The 21,569-nt window shown below is 36.0% G+C and overlaps 4 protein-coding genes across 4 annotated transcripts; 2 read left to right on the top strand and 2 right to left on the bottom strand.

Moving 5' to 3' along the window:
• The first annotated feature begins 154 nt into the window (after positions 1 to 154).
• LOC145731376 (uncharacterized) lies at positions 155 to 9,374 on the top strand. The gene is made up of 9 exons (XM_081983127.1): positions 155 to 942; positions 5,359 to 5,386; positions 5,449 to 5,687; positions 5,807 to 5,943; positions 6,000 to 6,151; positions 6,222 to 6,354; positions 8,411 to 8,638; positions 8,694 to 8,868; positions 8,924 to 9,374. The coding sequence occupies exons 1-9, from the start codon at positions 898 to 900 to the stop codon at positions 9,104 to 9,106; spliced, it is 1,320 nt and encodes a 439-aa protein (XP_081839253.1). The 5' UTR covers positions 155 to 897; the 3' UTR covers positions 9,107 to 9,374.
• A 1-nt stretch (position 9,375) lies between these two features.
• Positions 9,376 to 16,388, bottom strand: LOC145731375 (uncharacterized). Its single transcript, XM_081983126.1, has 12 exons — positions 16,240 to 16,388; positions 14,450 to 14,658; positions 14,234 to 14,395; positions 13,555 to 13,885; positions 13,003 to 13,500; positions 12,771 to 12,948; positions 12,538 to 12,718; positions 12,362 to 12,484; positions 10,939 to 11,859; positions 10,345 to 10,640; positions 10,066 to 10,285; positions 9,376 to 9,939 (listed from the first exon to the last, which is right to left on the bottom strand). Exons 2-12 carry the CDS (start codon positions 14,651 to 14,653, stop codon positions 9,559 to 9,561), a joined length of 3,495 nt encoding a protein of 1,164 aa, XP_081839252.1. The 5' UTR covers positions 14,654 to 14,658; positions 16,240 to 16,388; the 3' UTR covers positions 9,376 to 9,558.
• Positions 16,389 to 18,899: 2,511 nt separating this feature from the next.
• LOC145731374 (IQ domain-containing protein K-like) lies at positions 18,900 to 19,931 on the top strand. The gene is made up of 5 exons (XM_081983125.1): positions 18,900 to 19,061; positions 19,112 to 19,209; positions 19,263 to 19,399; positions 19,453 to 19,585; positions 19,645 to 19,931. The coding sequence occupies exons 1-5, from the start codon at positions 18,932 to 18,934 to the stop codon at positions 19,708 to 19,710; spliced, it is 564 nt and encodes a 187-aa protein (XP_081839251.1). The 5' UTR covers positions 18,900 to 18,931; the 3' UTR covers positions 19,711 to 19,931.
• Positions 19,932 to 19,963: 32 nt separating this feature from the next.
• On the bottom strand, positions 19,964 to 21,527 carry Su(P) (prostaglandin E synthase Su(P)). The gene is made up of 3 exons (XM_081983124.1): positions 20,937 to 21,527; positions 20,678 to 20,880; positions 19,964 to 20,619 (listed from the first exon to the last, which is right to left on the bottom strand). The coding sequence occupies exons 1-3, from the start codon at positions 21,447 to 21,449 to the stop codon at positions 20,151 to 20,153; spliced, it is 1,185 nt and encodes a 394-aa protein (XP_081839250.1). The 5' UTR covers positions 21,450 to 21,527; the 3' UTR covers positions 19,964 to 20,150.
• Between the last annotated feature and the right edge of the window lie 42 nt (positions 21,528 to 21,569).

Raw genomic sequence — 21,569 nt, 5'->3', positions numbered from 1 at the left:
TAATTAACGGCTTTTCATGTACCTTCAGGCTTGTGTGTTTAGCAAGAAAAACGCTTCAAAGTCACATTATAAATGGAAATAAATAACGAGGCAGCATTAACTGACCTGTCACTTTTTTTCTCTGATTTTGTTCTACTTTTCTGGACGTTCCTTTCGGTTTGCAATGTTTGTACCATCGACGTACTAACACGAAGAATGACGATTTCAGGTAGTTCGGTAGATTAGTTGTTTAAATAGCAACTTAAAATAAACTAGTAACGTAATTCAAAAAAATTAATTTTAAATTTGGTCACTTGATCTCGAAATCAGTCACGTGACTATGAAATAACAAATCTAATTTTAAATACGCTCACGTGACTTAATAAATCTAACATTTTTAAGCTTCAGACAGTCACGTAATGTGTCACAAGCGTAACTTAATATACAGGGTGTTCTTTTTAAAATAACGTACATTTGCTACTTTGCAATTACATTAAAATGACCCTAAATAATTACTATAAAAAACTTCATTAAAAACTGTAACATACACATGTTTGCTTCTATGTAGTACATCGATGGTACCCCAACAAACCGCGACCTAACAGTACCCGGTTGAGCCTTTTCGCCCGCGATAACCGGGCCGTGACGTACTCTGGTACCAACTAATGACTCTCCGGTACTACCGGAAAAACGCGGAAAGAACTTACCGGCGTTCAGTAGCGTTCGGTACCATCAAGTAGTACCATCGTCGTTTTTGTCCAGTTCCGGTACCATTTTTTTGTCGCGATTGAAATTTCCGCATTTGAGGATTTTGTATGTGATTGTGATGACTTTTGGTGACCGGTGACCCAACCAGTCCAGTACCCGGTACCATTTATTGTCAGATTAATCGGTGGTTTTAATTAATTAATTTAGACAATGTTTGGTAACGAATTTCGTGTCCTTCTCATCGTTTTATTCACGGTGAGTATAGGTATTTTACATTAGTTTTCATGGATCATTTTAGTTAGTACAGGTGTGCCAAAAATGCCTTATTAACGTGACTAAAATTTTTGATTTAGCTAATTAATATTTTGAGAGAAAATTTCCTGTTGCGAGGTAAATCCAGTTAATGTTAATTGATTGATTTAAATACTCTTTGACTTAGTTTCTAGACTTTACTTCTTCCAAAACTGTTTACACTTTTGCCTGCCTGAACACTTTTAGGAAATGTATATGAAGCCAACTGTAACTAGATTATGATGATCATATAACTAAAAATTTCAAACAGTACTGCGATGATACTAGAGCAAATAACTTGGTTTACATTGCTAATTCTACAAGCAATAATGAGCAGAGATTGTGCTTGTGAGAAGTGTTGTAGTATTGACAATGATAGTTGACTAGTGAGGGCATAAAACTAAAAACTGAAGATATACAGTGTTTGACGGTTGTGATGTCATCCCACTGTAGTTTGGATTTTGGTATAGCGTAACAAAATGACTGGTTTGAAACAAGTGAAGAGATTCGTGGGACAATTAAAAATAGTTGTTACAGTGATTACGAAACCGACTCCGGAGCATTCATTAACAGTAAAAGTAAACTGTATCTGGTCGTAAAAAGCTAAATAAACACCGCAAACAGTAAACGGAGTTGTTTTGTAAAAGTGCCCATTCGGGACTCGTTTTTCCCAAGAAATTCCCTGTGACAAACTTTCGTTTGTAGGCTAAGTTTCACGCACCCCATTTTTGTATACACAAAGTCCAGGTACATTAGAACGACGTCATTATGGTTTACTCTGATTTTCCGTATAGATCTTTTAAGTGTGTTTTTGACCTCCGCACCTGTCGAGACTAGGTCTACAAGCTATATGTAGGTGATATTTGAATACAAAGCCAGAAAAGGCAATAACCATATCTACATTATGTAGAAATTCCCAACAGTTCCAATAAGACTAAGCAAATTTCTAGGTATTTAAGTGTGTTAATAGACGATTAATAAATAAGTTCTTATAAGGACTATTATTTGATTCTCAATACTGGTGTGATTGAGGTTAAAATTGAACAATAAAATTGCGTCCTCCTTTTCGATTGTTCATATTATTTCAGAAACTGTAAATTTTCATATTTTATACGGTAAATGCCATATTGTATGATTTAAAATTCAGCATTCGAACTGTGCCTGTGTATACTAATAAGTGAAAGAAAACGAATTAATATAAGGAAACTAAAAATAATAACAAAAATACTAATTAAGAAAGTAATAAATGAGATTAAAAATTCGCTTGATTAAAAACGCTGTTTTATGGATTTTTCTATAGAAAGGAATTTTACTAGAAAGCAACATTCAAAATTGCGTTTATTTTACTTTTAAGTTTCAAACATTTTTAGTAGAGGAGCTTTTTTAGTTGATTTTTACTTGAAAATTATTTATTTATTTCATACAGTTCTTAAAATAGAAATTAATCATTATTTCAATAAGATTTCTCATAATAAAACATATTAATAAAAAGTAAAAGTAGACCCTATCTGCATTTAAAATTTAAGTTTTTGAGTAGTCATTTCGATTAATTAAAATATGTTAATTTTAGAGTTGTTTGACTGTCTTACACATTATTAGACATGTGAATTTGAACTTTTGGAAGCTTTTAAACTGCTTTAGAAGCATACAGAAGCTTTTAGACAATTTTTTGAGAGCTTCTAGACTATTTTGGAAGGCTTTAGACAGCTTGAGAAGAATTTCGGAGTTTCTGTAGTGTTTTAAAACCTTTTTAGACTACTTTAGGTGCATTTGGAAGGTGTTTGGACAGTTTAAAGAGCATTGAAGGTTCTGGACTGCCTCAAAGGCAGTTGAAACCTTGTAGACGGTTTTGGAAACTTTTGGAAGCTGCTAAACTGCTTTAGAAGCATACGGAAGCTTTTGAGAGCTTCTAGATAAATTGAAAAGCATTTGGAAGCTTTTAGAAGCTTCTAGGCTGCTTTGTAAGCTTTGCAATGCATTTTAGAGATTCTATAGTGTTTTGGAATGTTTTTACATTTTTTTAGACTGCTTCAGGAGAATTTGGAAATCTGTTGGTCAGTTTAAATTTGTAAATTGATACTTATACATTTTGCAACATGTTTTTGTCGTTCAGAAGCTTTCAATATCTCAATATAGCAATTTTTTGTTAAAGCAGTTATTATAGTTTATTTTTAAAGACTTGAAAAGCTTGTTTTGTAAAAAACTAGTTAAACCATACAAAAATACCAGTAAATAAGTAATATATCTATCTACAACGGTTTTCGAGATATTGTTTGAAGTTTGAAAAATGACACTTTCAGGTTTTTAAGTGTCATTACTCCTAACCAGAATGAGATAGAGGCTTGCTTGTGTAAAAATGTTATATTAGTAAAAAAAATTGACACCTCTCAAATTTTCTAATATGACCATGCAATAGATCTCAAAAATCATTAAAAAAAGTATATTTTTTTGCACGATTATATAAAAAAAATAATTTTAATAAAAAATGAGGTACAAACCTAAAAAAAACACAACAACCGAGTTAGGAGCAATCAAAATGCCAAAACTGCTCTCAAAAAAAATTAAGAGAGACGACATTAATACATGATCGAGTTAACTAAAGCTCTCACGTGATCAACTGACATATGTCAAAGATAAAAGTTTTCTTCAGTCATTGGTAAATAAGTAAAAACATAAAACTCGTCCCAATTAAAACATCTGTTACCCCACTAGTGCATAAATTAATATAAATGACTTATTTTTGCATTTTTAGCGTCGTTTCATCAATATTAAGTAAAAACGAGTCGGTTTAAAGAGCTTGAGAGTCAACTTTACCCTGAAGTCCCGTAAGTAAACGTTCGAGCAGATCTGGGTCGGGTGATACAGGCGGCCGCCTCGAAAAAATCTCGTTTGTTTTTTTTATATTTATCAAGATGAGCTGCTGTTGATGTATCTCAAAAGCGGTTAAACGACGCAAAGGAATATCTTTGCTTGGGTAATATGTAAAAAGTCAAGTAATTGGACAAAAATGAAAACGGCCATTTTAGGCGACATAGGAACTGTACCAAAACCCAATTTCTTCGGCTGCATTCGTACGGAATGCAAAATAAACAGTTGTGTGTTACACTTGGATAAGTATGGCGCTACTTTAAACCACAAAACTGGAACGAAGTGAATGAAAATTTATCTGAATGAGATCCTAAACAAGATCTGAATATTGTCAATAGTACAAATTACAAAACTAGAAATTTGAAGAAACGTTAACATAAACGAAAAATCAAACTAAAGTTTACACTAACATATTTAAAAATGTTGTCAATTTGGGTTTCTAGAGATTTCTGGTGTTACCAAAGTGATTCTATGTAGATGGTTTTTGACAAATTTTATTTTGTACGTCAATTTTTGCTTATTATTACAGTCCATCTTTAGCAACATTTTCATTTACTGTAGTGATTTGTTTCAAGCAAATTTAAACTTTAACGACATAAAAATCAGTCACGTCAGATATACAAATTCATTCATCATTGCTCTCTAACTAATACACGTAAGTGAAAGATCGTCCCAATTAATCTGATTTTTTTAATTAATTGTTAGGTGTACTTGCAGCAATTGAAAAGAAACTGGAGATGAAAGATAACTGTTACAGATATAAACGTGGTTTTTTTTCTGGTAAAAAGACCGTTGTTAACAACGTGTTTATTAATATGACAAGCTAATAATGCGGGAAAAAGAATTTTATAATTGGCGACCCGGCATGAAAGCCGGAAAGGTCGCACGATTTATGCTCTGTTGATTTTCTGATATTTGTAACTATGTAGTATTGTTAGCTCGTTTTGCAGAGGTTATTTTGTAAAAAATTTTTTTGAAGTCAATTCTGGTGATTCTGAATAGTCAAAAAAATTGATCAATCACGTTAGTATTCAGTTTCGTTGCAATCGCTTCATCAGGAGTTCAGACATGATTTGTCTTGTATGCTTAATCAGTTAAAGAACAATTTTTAGGAAAAACTGAAGAGGTTAGTGAAATTGACTTAATCAAGGAAATGGCGGCGTTAACACTTAATTAAGTCAGGCACTCGCCGACCGGATAGTGGTAATAGCCTACCATCATGCGATAAACCTATTTAGTTCGTATAAATTACAATTCTGCCTGCATTATAGGATAAGAAATTGAACATGGCAACAAATTTGCACTGAACATTCTGATTAAAAATTGCCTCAGAACTTCCCAGATAACATCAGACAATTTAACTGTTAACTGATTTTTACTCCTTTTAAGAACATCTCTTTCAATGCCATTCATATAACATTGACCGTCACCTACTTTCTCAATTAATGATATTATCGTTGAAACATCCAGTTATTAAAAAATCATTAACGGGGTTCCTTTTATTGTTTTCAGATTACAATAGAAGCTCAAGACTATGAAGGTGAGACGCACAATCCATTTTAGAACAGTAAAAGAGAATAACATTTTTTTTTAAATTTAAAGTTACCGATATACAATGCACGTTTGCCACGAACAGTGGGAGCAGTACCAAAGACACGATCGTGGCCAAATTGAGAAAACCAGAAGAGTTCAAAGGGCACCCGTTGTTTGCCGATGACAGGTCGGTGGAACCTGCAACTGATCCAGTATGCCAAATCAGGCCTGATCTTACCGATTCCACTGGAATGCGGTATTACTTGAAAATTACTGATTTTGGACGATGTGGTGTACTAAAAAGAAACGTAAGTAAAAACATTTTCAAAGTTGAAAAAATGAACTTTAAATGCACCTAATTTCTGAGATATCCTGTAGTCTTGCAGAGTTGTACTTAATTCATATTAATTCAATTCTACTTTTGTAGGGTTTTGTGCATGTAAGGGTGTGGTTTCCCCAATTCCCTGGTGTAGTAATGCAATCCGACCAGGAACTGATAATCATGTGTAAACCTCCTGAACCGACTGTGATCGAGAACAAGGCTGCCGGATTTGCTGGAAGCTTGTAAGTCTTCAACTAACCAACTAGAAGCTGTGTTAATGACATTGCAAATTATACAGTCCACACGGAGCTAGAGTATCTGGAGTAGTGGAGGAAACTCCAGGACGTTTGGAGTACGAAGTAGCCTTGTACAAAGAAGCTCCAGCGACCAAGATTCATAACATTTCTGGAAATAACAACGAGTTACCTGTCGACCAAGCTGTACCAATTGGTATGTTAGTCACTGAAAATATCTCCTGACTCAGACAATAAACTTCTTTAGTAACTAAACCAATTTGTAGGGACAAAATTGCAGTTAAGAGCTAGGATAAACCCAGATTCTGCCTGGAAGTATGTGAAACTGATGGAAGTTACCGTTTCTCCTGATCCGGACGATCCACATATGCAAGGCAGTGTTGCCTTGGTTAAAGATGGGTAATTATACTTCTTCTGCTTATCTCAAACCAATATTTGGTTACCAAAGTTTTACACTTTTACCATAGTTTGCCTAGGTTATCACGGTAATAAAGTTACCATCACAGTTCAGATATGTTTTAAGTTTACAACCTGTAATCTTCGAAGAAATATTTAATTTTCTTCAGCTACATCCGGCGTGTATTCTAAAATTCCTTAATATGTTAATAAACAAAAATGTTTGTTGTTTTACCGCAACTTTAATGTAATGTAAATGTAAGGTTGAAACCAAAGTAAATGGCAGTTAAGTCATTGTTTGACTGTGCAACATTTTTGTCAAAAAAAGCAGCTTTCAACAAACTTTTACTATGTAGTAGAACTATATTACAATACACATAACAAGTGCCGCAATAATTGTAGAGCTGTCACGTAACCGTATAACGTGCTCAGAAGGTAATTTTGTGGTGTCGTGAAGCATATAGAAGACAAAACGGTTTTTTTTTTAACGAAAAACCTCTTTCGAACCATATTTTAGGTTTGGTTAGGTACTCTAACAGGTCAGATACGATTGCGGTTCTTTAAAATTATACCAGGCAAACGACTCGTTACCGATGATAGATGCAATAAGTTGGTTGCCCTCGGGCAATTATATTGTATTATAGTAATGATCTACCGGAACTGATCTTTATTAGCCAAGTGATCAATCATAAAGTATCACTTATTTTGAAGATTAACATCTACCGACCGAGCAGAGTAACGGCAGTAACTTCAAGGTTTTTGATGCAAAATTGTGAGACAGCAAATTGTTTTGCAAAACCACTCATAAGGGACAGTGATCAAACTTAGTCATAAGAAGATCAAAATATCAAAATAAGTTCATTCACATTCTCTCTTCATCTTGATTTCAACAATCACGATCTTCACAATTTGACTTATTTGATTCGTCATTATAATTTGGTGATTTTGGTTACTGAAGATCAGCTATCTTCATCCTGATTTTTGCAGTACACTTTAGGTATTTACAATTCGAATTTTTTGGATTCTGGGTCAGCCGGCAAACCTTGGCATTGTCCTAGAGCGGTCACGTGTGGCATCGACCAAATTGCGATTAACATCAACAAAATTAGGAAGCCGCGAAAAAAAAAGAACCAAAAATCCGATTTGATTATGATTGTTAAAGACCGAGTCAAATTATCCCGCACTCGAGGTATGTAACTGTGTCAACTACATATTTATTAGAGCGAAACTGGCTTACGTTGTATGCTAAACGTTATTTGCCGTAAAAAAGATGAAGACAAATCTTAGTCCCATCTGAAAAAATGCCAAACTGCTTAAATGTCACGTGACATAACGTTTTTTTGACATTGTTGTCAAACTATGAAATTTTATGTTTTCAAAATGATTATAAAAAGTGACAACAATGTAAAACATAACAAGCAAAATTACATCAGAAAAAATCAAACTTAGTTTGTGTTTGTGTAAATTTGAAAAATCGAAAATAAACCATAATTTTGTTGTCAATTACAGATTTTTATTGATCAAAATACACAAAATCAATCATTTGTGTAAACACAGTCAAAATGACATTGTAAACTTTTTAAATTGCAACGGCTATCCGGTCAATATATAATCCTGAAATTGTTTTAATCTGGTTTAGGTTAACTGTCACTAATGTAAACTTAGCTAAAGTAGTTACTTTCTTAACCTTATTGAACCTCCTAACTAGATTAAATTGAAAAATATTGAAGACAAATTGGCAACGTCAAAAAGAATGAGAGAGCAAAATTTTTGGTCATTTTTGAGTGGCTGTTATTTTAATAATTTTTTTGAAGATTAAAGATATTTTCTTCCTTTTCCTGATGACGTAAATAATTACACTAAAAACTACCCAATTTAATTGAAAAAAAGTAATCCATATTCCCACAGCGGAGCAGTTTAGACAAATGTTCCTAACGAATGCCGAAAGTGATACTTTCCCGCATAGTGAAGACTAGGGTGGACCAAATGAGCAAAGCTTATTGACGTCATCTTACATAGCTGGACACAAGATAACTAATTACATGATTTACATTTGCAGGTGCAGAAATAGAGACTTTGCCTCAATCATCCCTCATCAACCGGCTAGATACAGGGAGAGACACAATGAAGTGTTTCTTGATTTTGAGGCGTTCCTCCTCAGCACCATGAAGGAGAGGTCGACCCTCTGGATTCACTCACAAATCAAGGCGTGCATGGAGGCTGTCGATTGTCAACCGGACTTTTGCTTAGACTTGCTTGAACCTTCCGGACATGGACGTAGAAGACGGTTGGTTTATTATTTAAAAAGTTTTTTTTAATAAATAAATATAAATAATAAACAGGAGACGAGATATGGCGGAAATTGTAGAGATTATAGATCAAGACGGTGCAAACTTGCAACGCTACAATGACACTCACTTTACCAAGATTAAAGGAAATTTCGAGTATACGGTCCTGATGCCTGGAGAGTTTTTCCAAAGGGCCTCAGCTATGGAGAGCAGTTGTAGCACCTTTTTGGTAAATCAGCTTGAATTCCACTTTTTCACACTCTTCAATGCTTTTATTTTTCCAGGTTATAGCAGCCATATTAGGTTGTCTGCTATTCATGGCTGCTTTCCTCATGTGCTGGTTAGCTTCTAAACTACACTCAGCTTTACTCTCAGCTAACGACCCTAATAAGAATGTAGACGATTTGGTACGAGAATCACGACACTATAGTGATAGTGGCTATACCGGTAGACCAACCACGCAATAAAACAGAACTGACTGAAAAAGTTTAACCATAGAAAACATTTATTTATTTATTTATTTTTAGTTAGGTTAAGTTTTACAGGTTGTATATAAAATGTAGGAAAACTGGATTTAAGGATCTTAAAAAACAAAGAGTCTTTGCGATTTAAGTTTGCAAAGTGACTTTTTGTAAGGGTATTCAACCTATTTCCAGTTCTAAGGAGATTCGGTGGCACTTAGTGTACTTAATTAGTTTTTATAAGGTTATATATAATAAAGCCTACTTTAAGTAACTTTTGGGCTATTTTATTGAAGAAGAAACAGTTTTTTAACAAGTTTTTGTATTACACATAATACCACTAACTATATTTACATTTCACTAAAAAAATATAAGTTAAAATAATTTAAGTTACACAACAGCTAAATAATAAATAATGGAAAAAAAATATAAGCACGAGAAATCACATTATTTGTTCATCAGTATCTTTGGGTGACCTGTCGAATCCAATCCAAATAATGAGCGACTCTGACGTAGACACCAGGCACTCCAGCTTGGCCACACCCAATTCCCCAACTGACTACGCCCACCAACTGCCAGGTACCGCCCCTCTCGCACACCATTGGTCCGCCACCGTCACCCTTGCATGCGTCCTTGCCCTCTTCACCACCGGCACAAACGAAACCGGGATGCAACTTGAAATCGTAGCCCAATCGGGTGTTTTGCATTTGACGTTGACATTGAGCGAACCCTACGACCGGCACGTCAACTTCTTTAAGGATGTTTTGGTATTTGCCAAAGTCACCAAAGGCGTCTTTACCCCAACCGGTTGTCCAACACCTAGTTCCGGTGTAATCATCCTACATAAAAGGCGTGGTTAAAAAAATGGGCATGACTTGATACAAATAAGTGGGAGGAGCTACGACTGAATTAGGCGTAGCTATTAGGCAAAGTTACAAATTGTGAAAATGCTTTAAAATACTAACCTGGGGATGAGGTAAACATGCTGGTGAAATGTGAGGATGTTTGGTCCAGTCTACTGGAGTACTCATGCGCAAAATAGCAATGTCGTTTGCCAAAGTTCCGGCGTAAAACTCCGGATGAACTGTAACGCTGGCAATATCGCGTTCAATGTAAGGGTAGAATTCCACGTCGTGGTTAACATCCCATTCGCCCAAGCGCACGCGTAGGTCATAGTTTGTGTACCTGTCGGTTTGACAACCCTGTTAACACCCCACTGACTATCAAAAATTGGTGAAACTTACTGTTTGACGCAGTGAGCCGCGGTGATTATGTGCAGAGGGTCAATGAGGGTGCCACCGCAGACGTAGACGCTCTCTTTGGGGTCTTTTTTCAAGATGGCTACCTGCCAAGGGTACTCGCCGAACTCAGAGTCACCATCCACGTAAACGGGGTTCTTGATACGACCGTTAATGCCTTGCGAATGTCTGGTACCGCAGGTGTGCTTGTTTACTGTTGGAGTTGGGGGTCTGAAGGATCTGCGACAGCAAACGTGACGGGGTCCGCAGGTTTGGGGTCTTCCAGTGTAGTAGGCTTGACGCTGCAGAAGATTTATATGATTTACTTACTGTATCCCAAACAAACAAATTCAATGGGGGACTTTAACTGTTGGGTAGTCGTGGGATGAGGAGGGTAACAGAAACACCCAATTAATTTGTAGGTATTCCAAAAGCAGAGCAGCAGAGGTATTAGAGAGCAGTAGGTATTGCAATAGCTGAGTGCTTGAAAAACACCCGCACCACAGTTAATTGGGTATTTCTGTTACCCTCCTTATCCTACGACTACCCAAGCCGTTGTTCTAAAATAAGGAGACGATAGTCAACCAGTTTATCTGTTACCTTTTCACTTTTACTTCTACCCTCATCACTGATCGTTTGTTGGTCCACCTCTCGTTTCCTTCTGCTGGTGGGAAACGCTACTTTACCCCCATCATCCCCACCCTCAAAGCTAAGACTTTTACCCCCACGGAATCCCCTTAAAGGGTACGTATCATCCCCTAACTTTTCAATACTGTTGGTACTCAACTGGTCGAACCTAACTGGGTTCCCGTAACTATCAACAGAGTTGTGGTACTTTTGCTGGTACTGATCCAACAAGCTCACACCAGGACTGTAGGACAAATTGTTTAAAGCGCGACCCAAGAAGGAGTCGTGGTGATAACCCCCACCGTAATTTAAGGGGTCGTCAAAGTAACCCCCTGCTTCAGGTGGGGGACTGGGAAAGGAGTCATGGTGGTGGAAGTGACTTGGTGGTGGTTGGTCGTAGATTTCGGGACTGTGATGATAGTGAGGATAATGAGGAGGCTCGTGATGAAAGTGTGGAGGTTCATGGATAATTTCGGGGCCACCATGATGGTGAAACTCACTAGGATGATCTCTATAAGGCCCTTCATAATCAACGTAAGGCTGTTGTTTATGCACGTGATAGTGTTTGTGCTTGTTGAGGATGATTCCTTTCTTGTAGGACACCAGGTCCTCAAACTTATGCACCAGATAACTATTAGGAGTGAAATGCAAGTTAACAAACGGCTTAATAACTTTATTGCCGTAGTCGTCTTTAGTAAATTGCACAGACAACAAGGGATTGACGGATACGAGTCCTAAATTTATACCGGTCGCGTCCACGGTTCCGTGGTGGGGGTAAACGCTATGGGGAGAGTAGGGGTACCCACCGCCTCCTTGATGGGGCAGGCCGAACGACAAGCCAATCGTGGGCTTCAATTTCTTCATTATGTTTTCGTATTGGCTTTGATATTGACGCTGCAACAAGACAGCTTTGACAGTTTATTTACATTTTATTATGTTTTATTGTTAATGCCCTTTCAAGTTGGTTAATTTGTATCCAGAGAGGCAGTGGGTAGTTTGGGGTCTTGGACCAACACACGATCAGTTTTTTGTTAGACTAGTGTCATTGGGATGGACTTAATTGAAACGGAACATTTTTTTCAGAAAAAAGTGAGAATTTCTGCGCAGACGGGTACTGTGTGACGAGAATTACAGTGACCGTATGCAATACTTGTTTGAGTTCCATTCCAATTAGCAAACAGTTTAGTTGAAAATTTGGAATTAACTTTCCCTCTTTTACTCTTCCAGCTTACTAATATGCCAAATACTGTACGCGGAGCTCACTGTTGCCCCAACGTCTGTATCTCATACTAAGAGGTCATATTATTTAAGAAACTCTTATTGGTATGTCTTAACCTAAACCATCAGTTTGTTACTGAGTTATTTGATTAGTATTGTTTAGTGTTGTAACACTTACGCCTTCAATCTTGTGATCATCATCTTTGTGTTCTTCTTCAACTGGGGCTTCCCTCTTCGAAACTTTCTTCACTTCAGTGTCTTCGGTTTGGTTGTTCTTCATGGTATCCTTAGGTACACGTACCTGTAACCACGCTTTAACTACATTGACCTCTAAACCAGAGTGGGAAAACTTACAACAGTCATGTTTCCCTCTCCATCTGTGATAACTCTAGTTTCCTCTTTGTCGCTCTCGGCTTGGATATCGCTCTTCAAGTTTCTAGGATCAATGGCCAGGAAGAGATCGTCTTTACGGCCAATGACGTCATGAGTGGGACATTGATCGTAGGGTACGCATACGCAATCGTAGTTTTCCGCTCTAAAAATTCTCAAAATTAGGTTTATTTTTTAGGTTAGTTTGTAGGGATTACCTAGCAGATTCAACTCCCTGGTACTTGTCAGCGTAGCTGGATCCTAAGTAGTTGTTGTTGACTGAGTCCACATTGAGTTCCTTCTTGTATAAACCATTAGAGCCGTAATATCCAGAAGAACCTAAACTGTTGAAGCTTGAGGATGCTCCAAAGCTACCCAGACCAGTGGTTGAGCTTCCTGTTATAGTTATAATGTCACGTATGTCTTTAAGATTTACCTAAAAAATCTTACCGAAATTTTCTATTACAGGTTTACTAGCTCCAAAACTTAAGCCTGCTCCAGAAGTATCATAATTGGCAATACTTTGGCCACCATACGAGGCAGTGTTAACTCCACTTATCGAACCACCCAGAGGAAGACTACCAGATCCTACTGGTACAAAACCGTTTGTGCTCAAACTGGATCCAAAGGAGTTAGAACTGCTTAATGAAGAAGTGACAGCAGCCGCCGCCACTGGAACTGGATTAACCACCACGGTGGGCGTTTGACCAAATCCGTCGGCGTTGTGATGGTAGTGATGGTGGACATGCTCCAGTTGTCCTTTGTTAGCACTGGCTGCTGTAACTGCAGCTGAGCCTCCTTGAGCGTTAACCGTAATCTCCACCCTCTTATCTTTATGCCCCTGTGCTACTGACTCAAACTGGTACGGATTGCTTGAAGGAACTTTGTTGAAATAATCCACGCTTGGGGGCTTGTCAAGAAATTCTCCTTCTGCTAATATTTCTCCACCTACAACCCAATTAACAATTACAACCTTTCCCTAAAGCTGGGTAAGACACTTACCAGACAAAAATGGGGGTTTTCCAACACTACCACCATTACCAAAGTATCCTGGAGGTTTCAGACCACCTAAAGTATTACTACCACCAAAACTTGGTCCATAGTTCCTTCTTGGGGGTTTGTTAGGAGCGTAAGACGATGGGTACTTGCTTGGTGGGGGGCCGTATTTGTTTGGTGGTAATGGTACTGGTTTAGGAGGGCCGTAGCTTCCTCTAACTCCTTTAACGGGTATAGTAGGGATAGGTCGGCCTACTGGATTAATGGCCACTGGCTGCGCGTAGATCAGTTCTTCAGGAGCGATATAGGGACGTTTACCTTCGATCTCTTCATCGCACTACCCAAATAAAAGTTGTGAATTAGATAAGTCAATATGCGTCTTCATTAATGGACTGTAAGTAACAAGACAGACGGCAAACAAAAATGATATGTAGAGTTTCCAGGGTAATTTGCTGTTCACAACAATGTAGTTTGCTCAAGGAACTTGAGTGAGTCAGTGTATACTAGCAGAACTCTGTCATATCTTGGCTAATCATTTACCTAACGGTATTCATTATAAATACAAAGAGTGATGGCAGGTCTAATGACACCAATTTGAAATTCTAATTTTTGTTTTGGGTGTTTATTGCAAAACTAGAGAAAGAAACCAGAATGTTTGACAACTTTATATAATACTAGTACCAACCTGCATAAGTCCCAAGTAACACAATCGATCCTTGATGATGTTCCTTGCTTCACCATCATCTCCTTTCTGTAGGGCTTCTCTCACATTAGGATCACTGTAGACTTCATCGTACCCTTGCAGAGCCCTACCCTGTCTTTGGGACACTAGGATTTCGTCCACCACCTACACCAATCAAATTAATTACATTTTAACTTAAATTAATGTCACGTGACCTACCTGATCAACATTGGTGGTGTTCAGTACAATATTCTCGCTTCCGCTCGCCTGCAGATCTTCCATCATGTGATTGTTGCCTTGCACCGTGTAGAATTGGGGTGTTTTAGCATCGTCGCCGTTCCATGACCAGCCATTGTTGTCTTCAGCGTTAATTGTACAGATTAAGGCCAGAATTAGGGGCCAACAGGCCAGAATCGGTCGCATTGTTTCTGTAACACACTATAGTTTAAAGGCTCATCATCCTGTACCTAATTGTATTCAAATTTGTTTTAATTAACACAATAGAGAGAGTGAAAGTGGACTTTCTTCAGACTGCATCAGATATAAATAAGTGTTTTTATGTGTTTTTGGTGATGGCTGAGTAATTTTTTGTCAAGTCATTGTCTGTAGTTAAACCTGTCACGCTCTTAAAATTACCATATAAAAATGTATGGTAATATTAGAGAAAAGAAAAAAAAGGCAATTTCCGCCTTCGTTTACCAATATTTTAAACAGCGTGGGCCTAACAGTATAGTAGGCCGTAGACCTTCTACAAGGCGATCGCTTTTACTTTCTTTGACCCCGAACCACTTTCTTTTGCAAATTTCGACGGTACCGATGATGTCATTGATCGATTGCGATAACAATTATTATGCTTATGATAGAATGATGTACCTTTATGTAATATGGTTAGTACATCACTTATAATGGTGTACTGATGCAATTTTTGATGATAGAAGACGATTATTATGACAATTTTACACTTATTACAGTAGCAAAGAGGATGTTTGTAAAAAGGTAAATTTTGCTGTGGAAATCTTCTACAATAAAACGCGAAAAATTTCAATATTTTAAGCGGTAAAAATGTGATTTTTTATCCTCAATTTAGTCATTGAGTATAAAGTCACTCACTTTTGCACCTCTTTTTTGATTAATTGCAGGTCAAGGAATCCAATGGAGTGTCCAGTTTTGCTCTATCTACCACATATAGGTATATGAATTTCGTGGTTTACAAATTATAATAAACATTCCCGTATAATATACAATAATCTGTTTTGCAAATTTTTATCTCTAAATTACCTAACATACCTAATAATAAATTTCTCTCTAGGTAAACTGTAATTTACTTATAAACATGATAACAGTTTTCTTTAAAGAAAAATCTTGCATTTTTTACATGAAAAGAGATCTTTATAGTCTTCTGAAAAACATGATAAATTTCTCTTAATAATGTTTTATTTGCATCTGAACATGCTTTAAGTATCTTACCAACATGATAAATTTCTCTAACTGCACTTTATATTGCATTCATCACAAAAGTCTTTTTTTCAAGATATTTTATTGAAAAATAGTTAAGTTACAAACGTAATGTTGATAATTAATGCTGTACATGTGAAGCATTTGCGTAAATTTCAGAGTGTAGTGGTTATGTTGGTTATGTTAGTGGTCCTTCTTGACCAATCACAAACTACGATCAGTGTTGTAATTTACGCAAATACTATACGAAAGTAATCACAATTTCACTTTTACTAACTTGAAGTCAGAAAACTCAATTTCTTTAGTAAAATGGTTATAAAGGGTCAATACTAGCAATCAAAAACATACCTATTGAATTAAATAACAGACACCGCGACCGTGTACCAAACACTAGTACTGCAAAAAAACTGTGAAAGATCGAAAGGTACTGCTCGAATTTCACTCTCTATCTCCCGCTTATGTAGTACCCCCCCGTAAAATTCACTTTCTTCGAAGATACAAGAACCGCGTAAAAAAGTTTGTTGCATTGTTTTATTATTTACTTCAGTACTTACCTATAAAATTAAGTTATTTAATCCAGTTAACACTTTTTTTGGTACTGTTAGTAGTTATAGTTAGTGTAAGTGTACTAAATGCACTTCTTTGGGTGACTGCGCTTCCAAAATTGTTTACAGTACTTTATATAATAAGGTTTTGGTGCAGTGGTAGCGATAGAGGGGTACTTCTTCAGCCGGATTTTGGGGAATTGGTGCGTACGAAACGGATCCGAGAAGGCGTTATGCAATACGGCCACTTTGGGATTTCTGAATGAAATAATTTGGTCAGGAGGGGGTGTTACTAAACGTTTAGGCCGACATTGAACCAGATTTGGTTCCGTTTAACTGAGAAGGTTTACCAAGTTTAATGAGTTCTGAGAAGGGTCTCAAGACTCTTACACAGACTGAAGCTTTTAAGTATTTTTTTTTCTTTTCACACATCCATTTTTTAAACCAAAGTGAGGTTATAAATAAGGATAAATAACGCCCTACCCAAACACCCTGTATATCTACAGGAAACTTTGAAATACGCGGGGGGCTGATCATTTTGAGTGTTGCAATCATAATTTGATATTGTTATCAATCTAAGCAGTTGCAAAGTTATTATACCTTGAAAGAAAACGAAAAAGCTGAAGACAAGTTGCAATACAAAATAACTTTGAATATTACTGGAAATTGTACTGACAAATCATTATGAATGCCACCAATTAAGCATACCTTTACTTTTAAACTATTACAGTTTTACTAAAACAACTAAAAAATACAGAGTGATAGCTATAAATGCACTCTGCAACATTTATTTAAAATTCCTGGACACCTGGAAAAAATTGTTATTTTCCTAACAAGTGCGGAAAGTGATACTTTCCTCCTCGCAACGCTTCGAATCAGTCGACTGCGGGAAGGCACTTTCCGCACGTGATAGGACCTGATAAATTAAAATGGAAGAATAATTTTTTAATAATAGTGAATTTAACAATATTGTTCTTTTATACATATTCATATGTACGTAACTAAAATATAACAGCACATTAAAATTATTAAAGTACAAAAATAATACTTGATTACCATAAATGGGTTATTAACTACCTCTAATAGATTGTTACTAATAATAATAATAATGAATGAACAATTATTGGAATTTTGTAAGTTTATAGTACACGATACATAAATTACACCCTAGTGCGGAAAAGTAATTTATTTTCGTACTAGTGCGAAAAAGTCTATTTTTTGAAAACTAAAATAGTGCGGAAATGTTATCATTTGCGCCCGCTTGTAGAAAAAATATATTTTAAATAAAAATTTAACTTTTGTGAGTCATCCTGTATTTGCGGTCAGCAAACATTAACATGCGTGTCTAGTTCGTGCTGCGCGTCGATGACCAATAAATTAATAAACAATCAGGGAATCCCGTGCAATAAATGCGCCTTTATGCAACCATTATCTTATGTAATCCTCGTAAGACGTATAAAGTGTATTGCATTATCATTGATCAACAGTCCCCACCTTCAGACCTTTACGAAAAAGCGTCTTGGGGTTTTTCCAGGTCATTGCAGTGTGTAGAAGGCCGTTTAGGTAAAAACAAATGCATTTTTATTGTTTTGTTCTTTAATTAGATTATTCAAGAAAATCTGTAATATGTGATTGTAACGTATCATTTGAATCACTCTCATCTGTATGTGTAGTTATATTAATAAAAATAATGTTTACTTATTAGCAATGCTACAAATAAAACTGAAACTGAATTGACATCAATGATAAAATTGAAAAACTGAATTTATCATTACAATCAATTGCAATTACAATTTCTAGTATTATATGAATGTACAGCGCCAAAATTGTACACAGATACAATGAGGCTACAGATTTTTAATTTTGAACAAAAAACATATACATTAAAATCAATTTTTTTCTTAACAGACATTAAATCTACTATATTTAACATGGATTCAATTGGTGTATATCTATTATATTGCAAAATAGAGCGTAATGCCCTTTTTTCCAAATAAGCACCACTTCTATTTAGATTTAAATCCTTATTGATTATTTTCTGCATTTCATGTAAATCCCTCCCAATCATATAAATCTGCAATATTAATTAAATCACAATTTAAAAGTGTCTTATTGCTTTGTAAAAGTCATCATTACAATGTTTCAGGATCTTCAAAATGAGACTTGTTGAGCGAAGAAGAAGAAACCCACTCTTCAACCGTTTAGTCATCGACTTGTAGCGTTGGCGTTGATTTATGACGAAAGTGAAATTGGAATAATATGCATATCACTCAGTTTGTGTGCTTTTCTTTTTGTTAGATCATGCATTAATTTAAAAATTAAAAGATTAAAATGTCATTGATACAAAAATACGCAGAACACGCATTGTTGTTGCTTATGTAAATCAAAAAACCCAAATTATTATTGAGTATATGTGGTGTCTTTGACCTAGATAATGGAAGAATTTTGAAGAAATGTTTTCAATTAAGGTTCGCAGAATTACGTTTGCATAATACAATTTGCATCTGGAATATTATATGGTAGCACACAGACAAAAAAATTGAGAGTGAGTTAACTTGTTTTGATATTATTTGTTTTATAAGTGCTATGGTCGTTGACAAACCAATTATCCACCCGGTATAAACCATATTATTTGAAAACAAAACCGTTTTGACTAATGTTAACCTTTTCGTGATCTTTAAGTACAGTGTCAAGATCAAACATGTCGGCTCCAACAGGCACAAAACCTTCTCGTGTATGGAATGAAATTATGGACGAATATCAAAAAAAACGAGAGGAACTGGAAAATTATATGAAAAAACGTGACGGTCTAGACGTTACTATTCAACATTGTAAATTGTTCACCCTGTAATAAGCTGTTTTTAAAAGAAAATTGTTGTAGTGCCGATTATCCAGTATTTAGACGATCCGTTACTGTATTTAGTGCGTCAAGGTTTAATTTCGATGCTTCAAAAAATCAGTAATGAACAAAGCTGTTATGTACCACAAATTGTACTTTTCTAGTTTAGTTTTGGTATAAAATGCTATTTTAGAGGCAAAAAAGCGCTTTAAACGGTTTGGACGATCTAAGTGAGTATTTGTACAACATGAACCCACGATATCCGGAAAGACAGCAAAATTGGACGTACATTTTTGACATGGATTGGGTAAAATCATACTTAAACGACCAGTAACTTATTATGGTTCTTTCACAAACAGAGATAATGATTCAACATGTTTTAGTCCAACACGGCCTTATTACCCTTTTTCATTGCTTTGGAGCCCTGAATATGCAACTTTAAAGATACAATCATTTGTGAGGGGTTATTGGGTTAGGCGTAGACCGGAAGTGCAGGAAGTTAGGCAATTTTGGAAGGTTTTATTTACTTAATCTCATGCTGCAATAGTGACCTAAACTGACTAATTGAATTTTAGGATTTTAAAGCGTCCAAAGCACAGCTCAAAAATGACCCATCTTTGCAGACAAGTTTGAATATGTAATTTTTTTCTCAAACACAGTGTTTATAATATGTGGCGTTTCAAGTTGCTTAATTATCGATATTGAACGGATACGTAATCGGTACGGTAACCGCCTGTTTCAATTTTGTTCTGCGTCCACTTTCTCCCGGATCCGGCCTCTTCAGACAATGAACTTTTGAGGTGATGTTTGCACTAAGAAACGAATTGGATAATAAATCAACGTTACCATTTACGTAAAAGAATTTTTTTTTCATTAAATGCACAAGTAATACCATTTTTTTAAGTTTTGAGTACTTTTTATTAACAATGTAATATGTACATATCAACAACAATACACTTAAAATACTGGAACTCAAACATTTAAGGCAAGTACTGTCTCTGTACAATAAAAGTGACAGTTTTAAATTACCTTAACTATCTCAGCCTTAGTAAAAAGTCAGTAATAAATAATAAACCCACTCTTAAACAAATCTAGCACCCTGATGTTGAGAGACAACATCTTTCATTTCAAAATACCATTTTCCTATTTTAGTACGTTCCAACAAGTCTTTAAAAGCCTCACACCCTTCTATACTGTTTAATATACCAAAAACGGCCAAATCAGCCAAATTGGGTTTATCTCCGCCCATAAATTGTGTACCTTTATGATTGATTTCCCTCACCCATTTATTGCACTCATCATATAAGCTTTCCCTAACGTCGTCTTTTAAATTGTGACGTTTTTTCAGTCTTTTTCCAACTAAATACATTGCAGACGCCCCTACATAGATAATAAACTGTCTTTCCCAAGCTGGAAAGTTGGATTCCCATTCTCCAACATCAGAAAACCAGTTAAAGGCTTGAAATGCTTCTTTGGTGGATCTGTAGACATTGGGGGACAGTGTGTGGACTAAAACATCATCAGCCCATTTTCGCCAATATCTTTCCTCACTAGAAAAGAAATAGATTAAAATAATAAATAATAATAACATAAAACTAAGTAGCAAACCTTAGTACTTCCTCATTTTCCTGCTTAAATTGTTGACTAGTCAACATAAGAAAATACTTGTTCATTATTTCCTTTTTCTTCACCCCACTCTCATCATAAAAAGTTATAAATGGAAAGCACTTTACAATCTCAGACAATCCTTTATCTGAGTCTTTTAAATAAGAAGCTAAAGCTGATATAATCATAGTACTATCATTTAAGGGCTGTAACATTAAAACCTCAATTTCCACCCCAATTTGGCAAAATAAAGTTAACATACCTGGTAACCTTGTTCAGTTTTAGCCACCAGAATTGGCACCTTCTTATATTCTGACCATTTAATTGACTGTCTCAACACTGGATCCACTTCAATCACCTCATATGAAATTCCATAATAATCTAGAAAAGCACGGACCTTGCAGCAAAACGGGCAAGTTTGGTATTGAAATAGTGTGAGCTTCAAATCAGTGTGATCTTCAGGGTATTTTACCACACGACTAGGCTTAAACTGTGGTATTTCCTCCAGGGGTTCAATAAAAATTTCCTCGTTTATCAAGTGATCTTTAGGGTTGTTTTTCTGATGGATTGAGTAGCCGGTGCCTACCAGAGCTCCTACAGTCACCCCAGCTAGACCCACTTTGAATATTGCCTTGGTTTTTTTAGGACTGGCTTTGGAGCTGGCTAAGCGTTTTGACAGCAACTGTGGTGGACTGCCAGCTGGTTTTAGTAAGCCCCTTAAACCAATGAACACCACCTGACCGAATTTTGTTGGGCTTTTGCTGAAAAAATTCATATTTTTGCGAATTTTAGCACTGGAACACCCTAAATGAATATTTTTGTCACCTATATAACCTCACTTTTTGTCTGACACAATAAAACATTTTGACAGTTGACCGGTCCTTTTTTTTGTCCT

The sequence above is a fragment of the Ips typographus genome, linkage group LG7 (genome assembly GCF_016097725.1).
Source record: "Ips typographus isolate SLU linkage group LG7, UJ_Ityp_2.0, whole genome shotgun sequence".
In the NCBI taxonomy this organism is placed as follows: domain Eukaryota; kingdom Metazoa; phylum Arthropoda; class Insecta; order Coleoptera; family Curculionidae; genus Ips; species Ips typographus.
This window is presented reverse-complemented; position numbering and strand designations above follow the sequence as displayed.

Excerpts from the sequence above, each read along its gene's own strand:
- LOC145731376 (XM_081983127.1), top strand. The coding sequence starts at position 898 with ATGTTTGGTAACGAATTTCGTGTCCTTCTCATCGTTTTATTCACG. Across the intron at positions 6,152-6,221 it reads CGACCAAGCTGTACCAATTG|GGACAAAATTGCAGTTAAGA; the intron begins GTATGTTAGTCA and ends ACCAATTTGTAG. Across the intron at positions 6,355-8,410 it reads GTTGCCTTGGTTAAAGATGG|GTGCAGAAATAGAGACTTTG; the intron begins GTAATTATACTT and ends TTACATTTGCAG.
- LOC145731374 (XM_081983125.1), top strand. The coding sequence starts at position 18,932 with ATGTCGGCTCCAACAGGCACAAAACCTTCTCGTGTATGGAATGAAATT. Across the intron at positions 19,210-19,262 it reads GTAATGAACAAAGCTGTTAT|AGGCAAAAAAGCGCTTTAAA; the intron begins GTACCACAAATT and ends ATGCTATTTTAG. Across the intron at positions 19,400-19,452 it reads AAATCATACTTAAACGACCA|TCCAACACGGCCTTATTACC; the intron begins GTAACTTATTAT and ends AACATGTTTTAG.
- LOC145731375 (XM_081983126.1), bottom strand. The coding sequence starts at position 14,653 with ATGCGACCGATTCTGGCCTGTTGGCCCCTAATTCTGGCCTTAATCTGT. Across the intron at positions 13,501-13,554 it reads AAAACCCCCATTTTTGTCTG|GTGGAGAAATATTAGCAGAA; the intron begins GTAAGTGTCTTA and ends ATTGGGTTGTAG. Across the intron at positions 12,719-12,770 it reads CAGGGAGTTGAATCTGCTAG|AGCGGAAAACTACGATTGCG; the intron begins GTAATCCCTACA and ends GAGAATTTTTAG.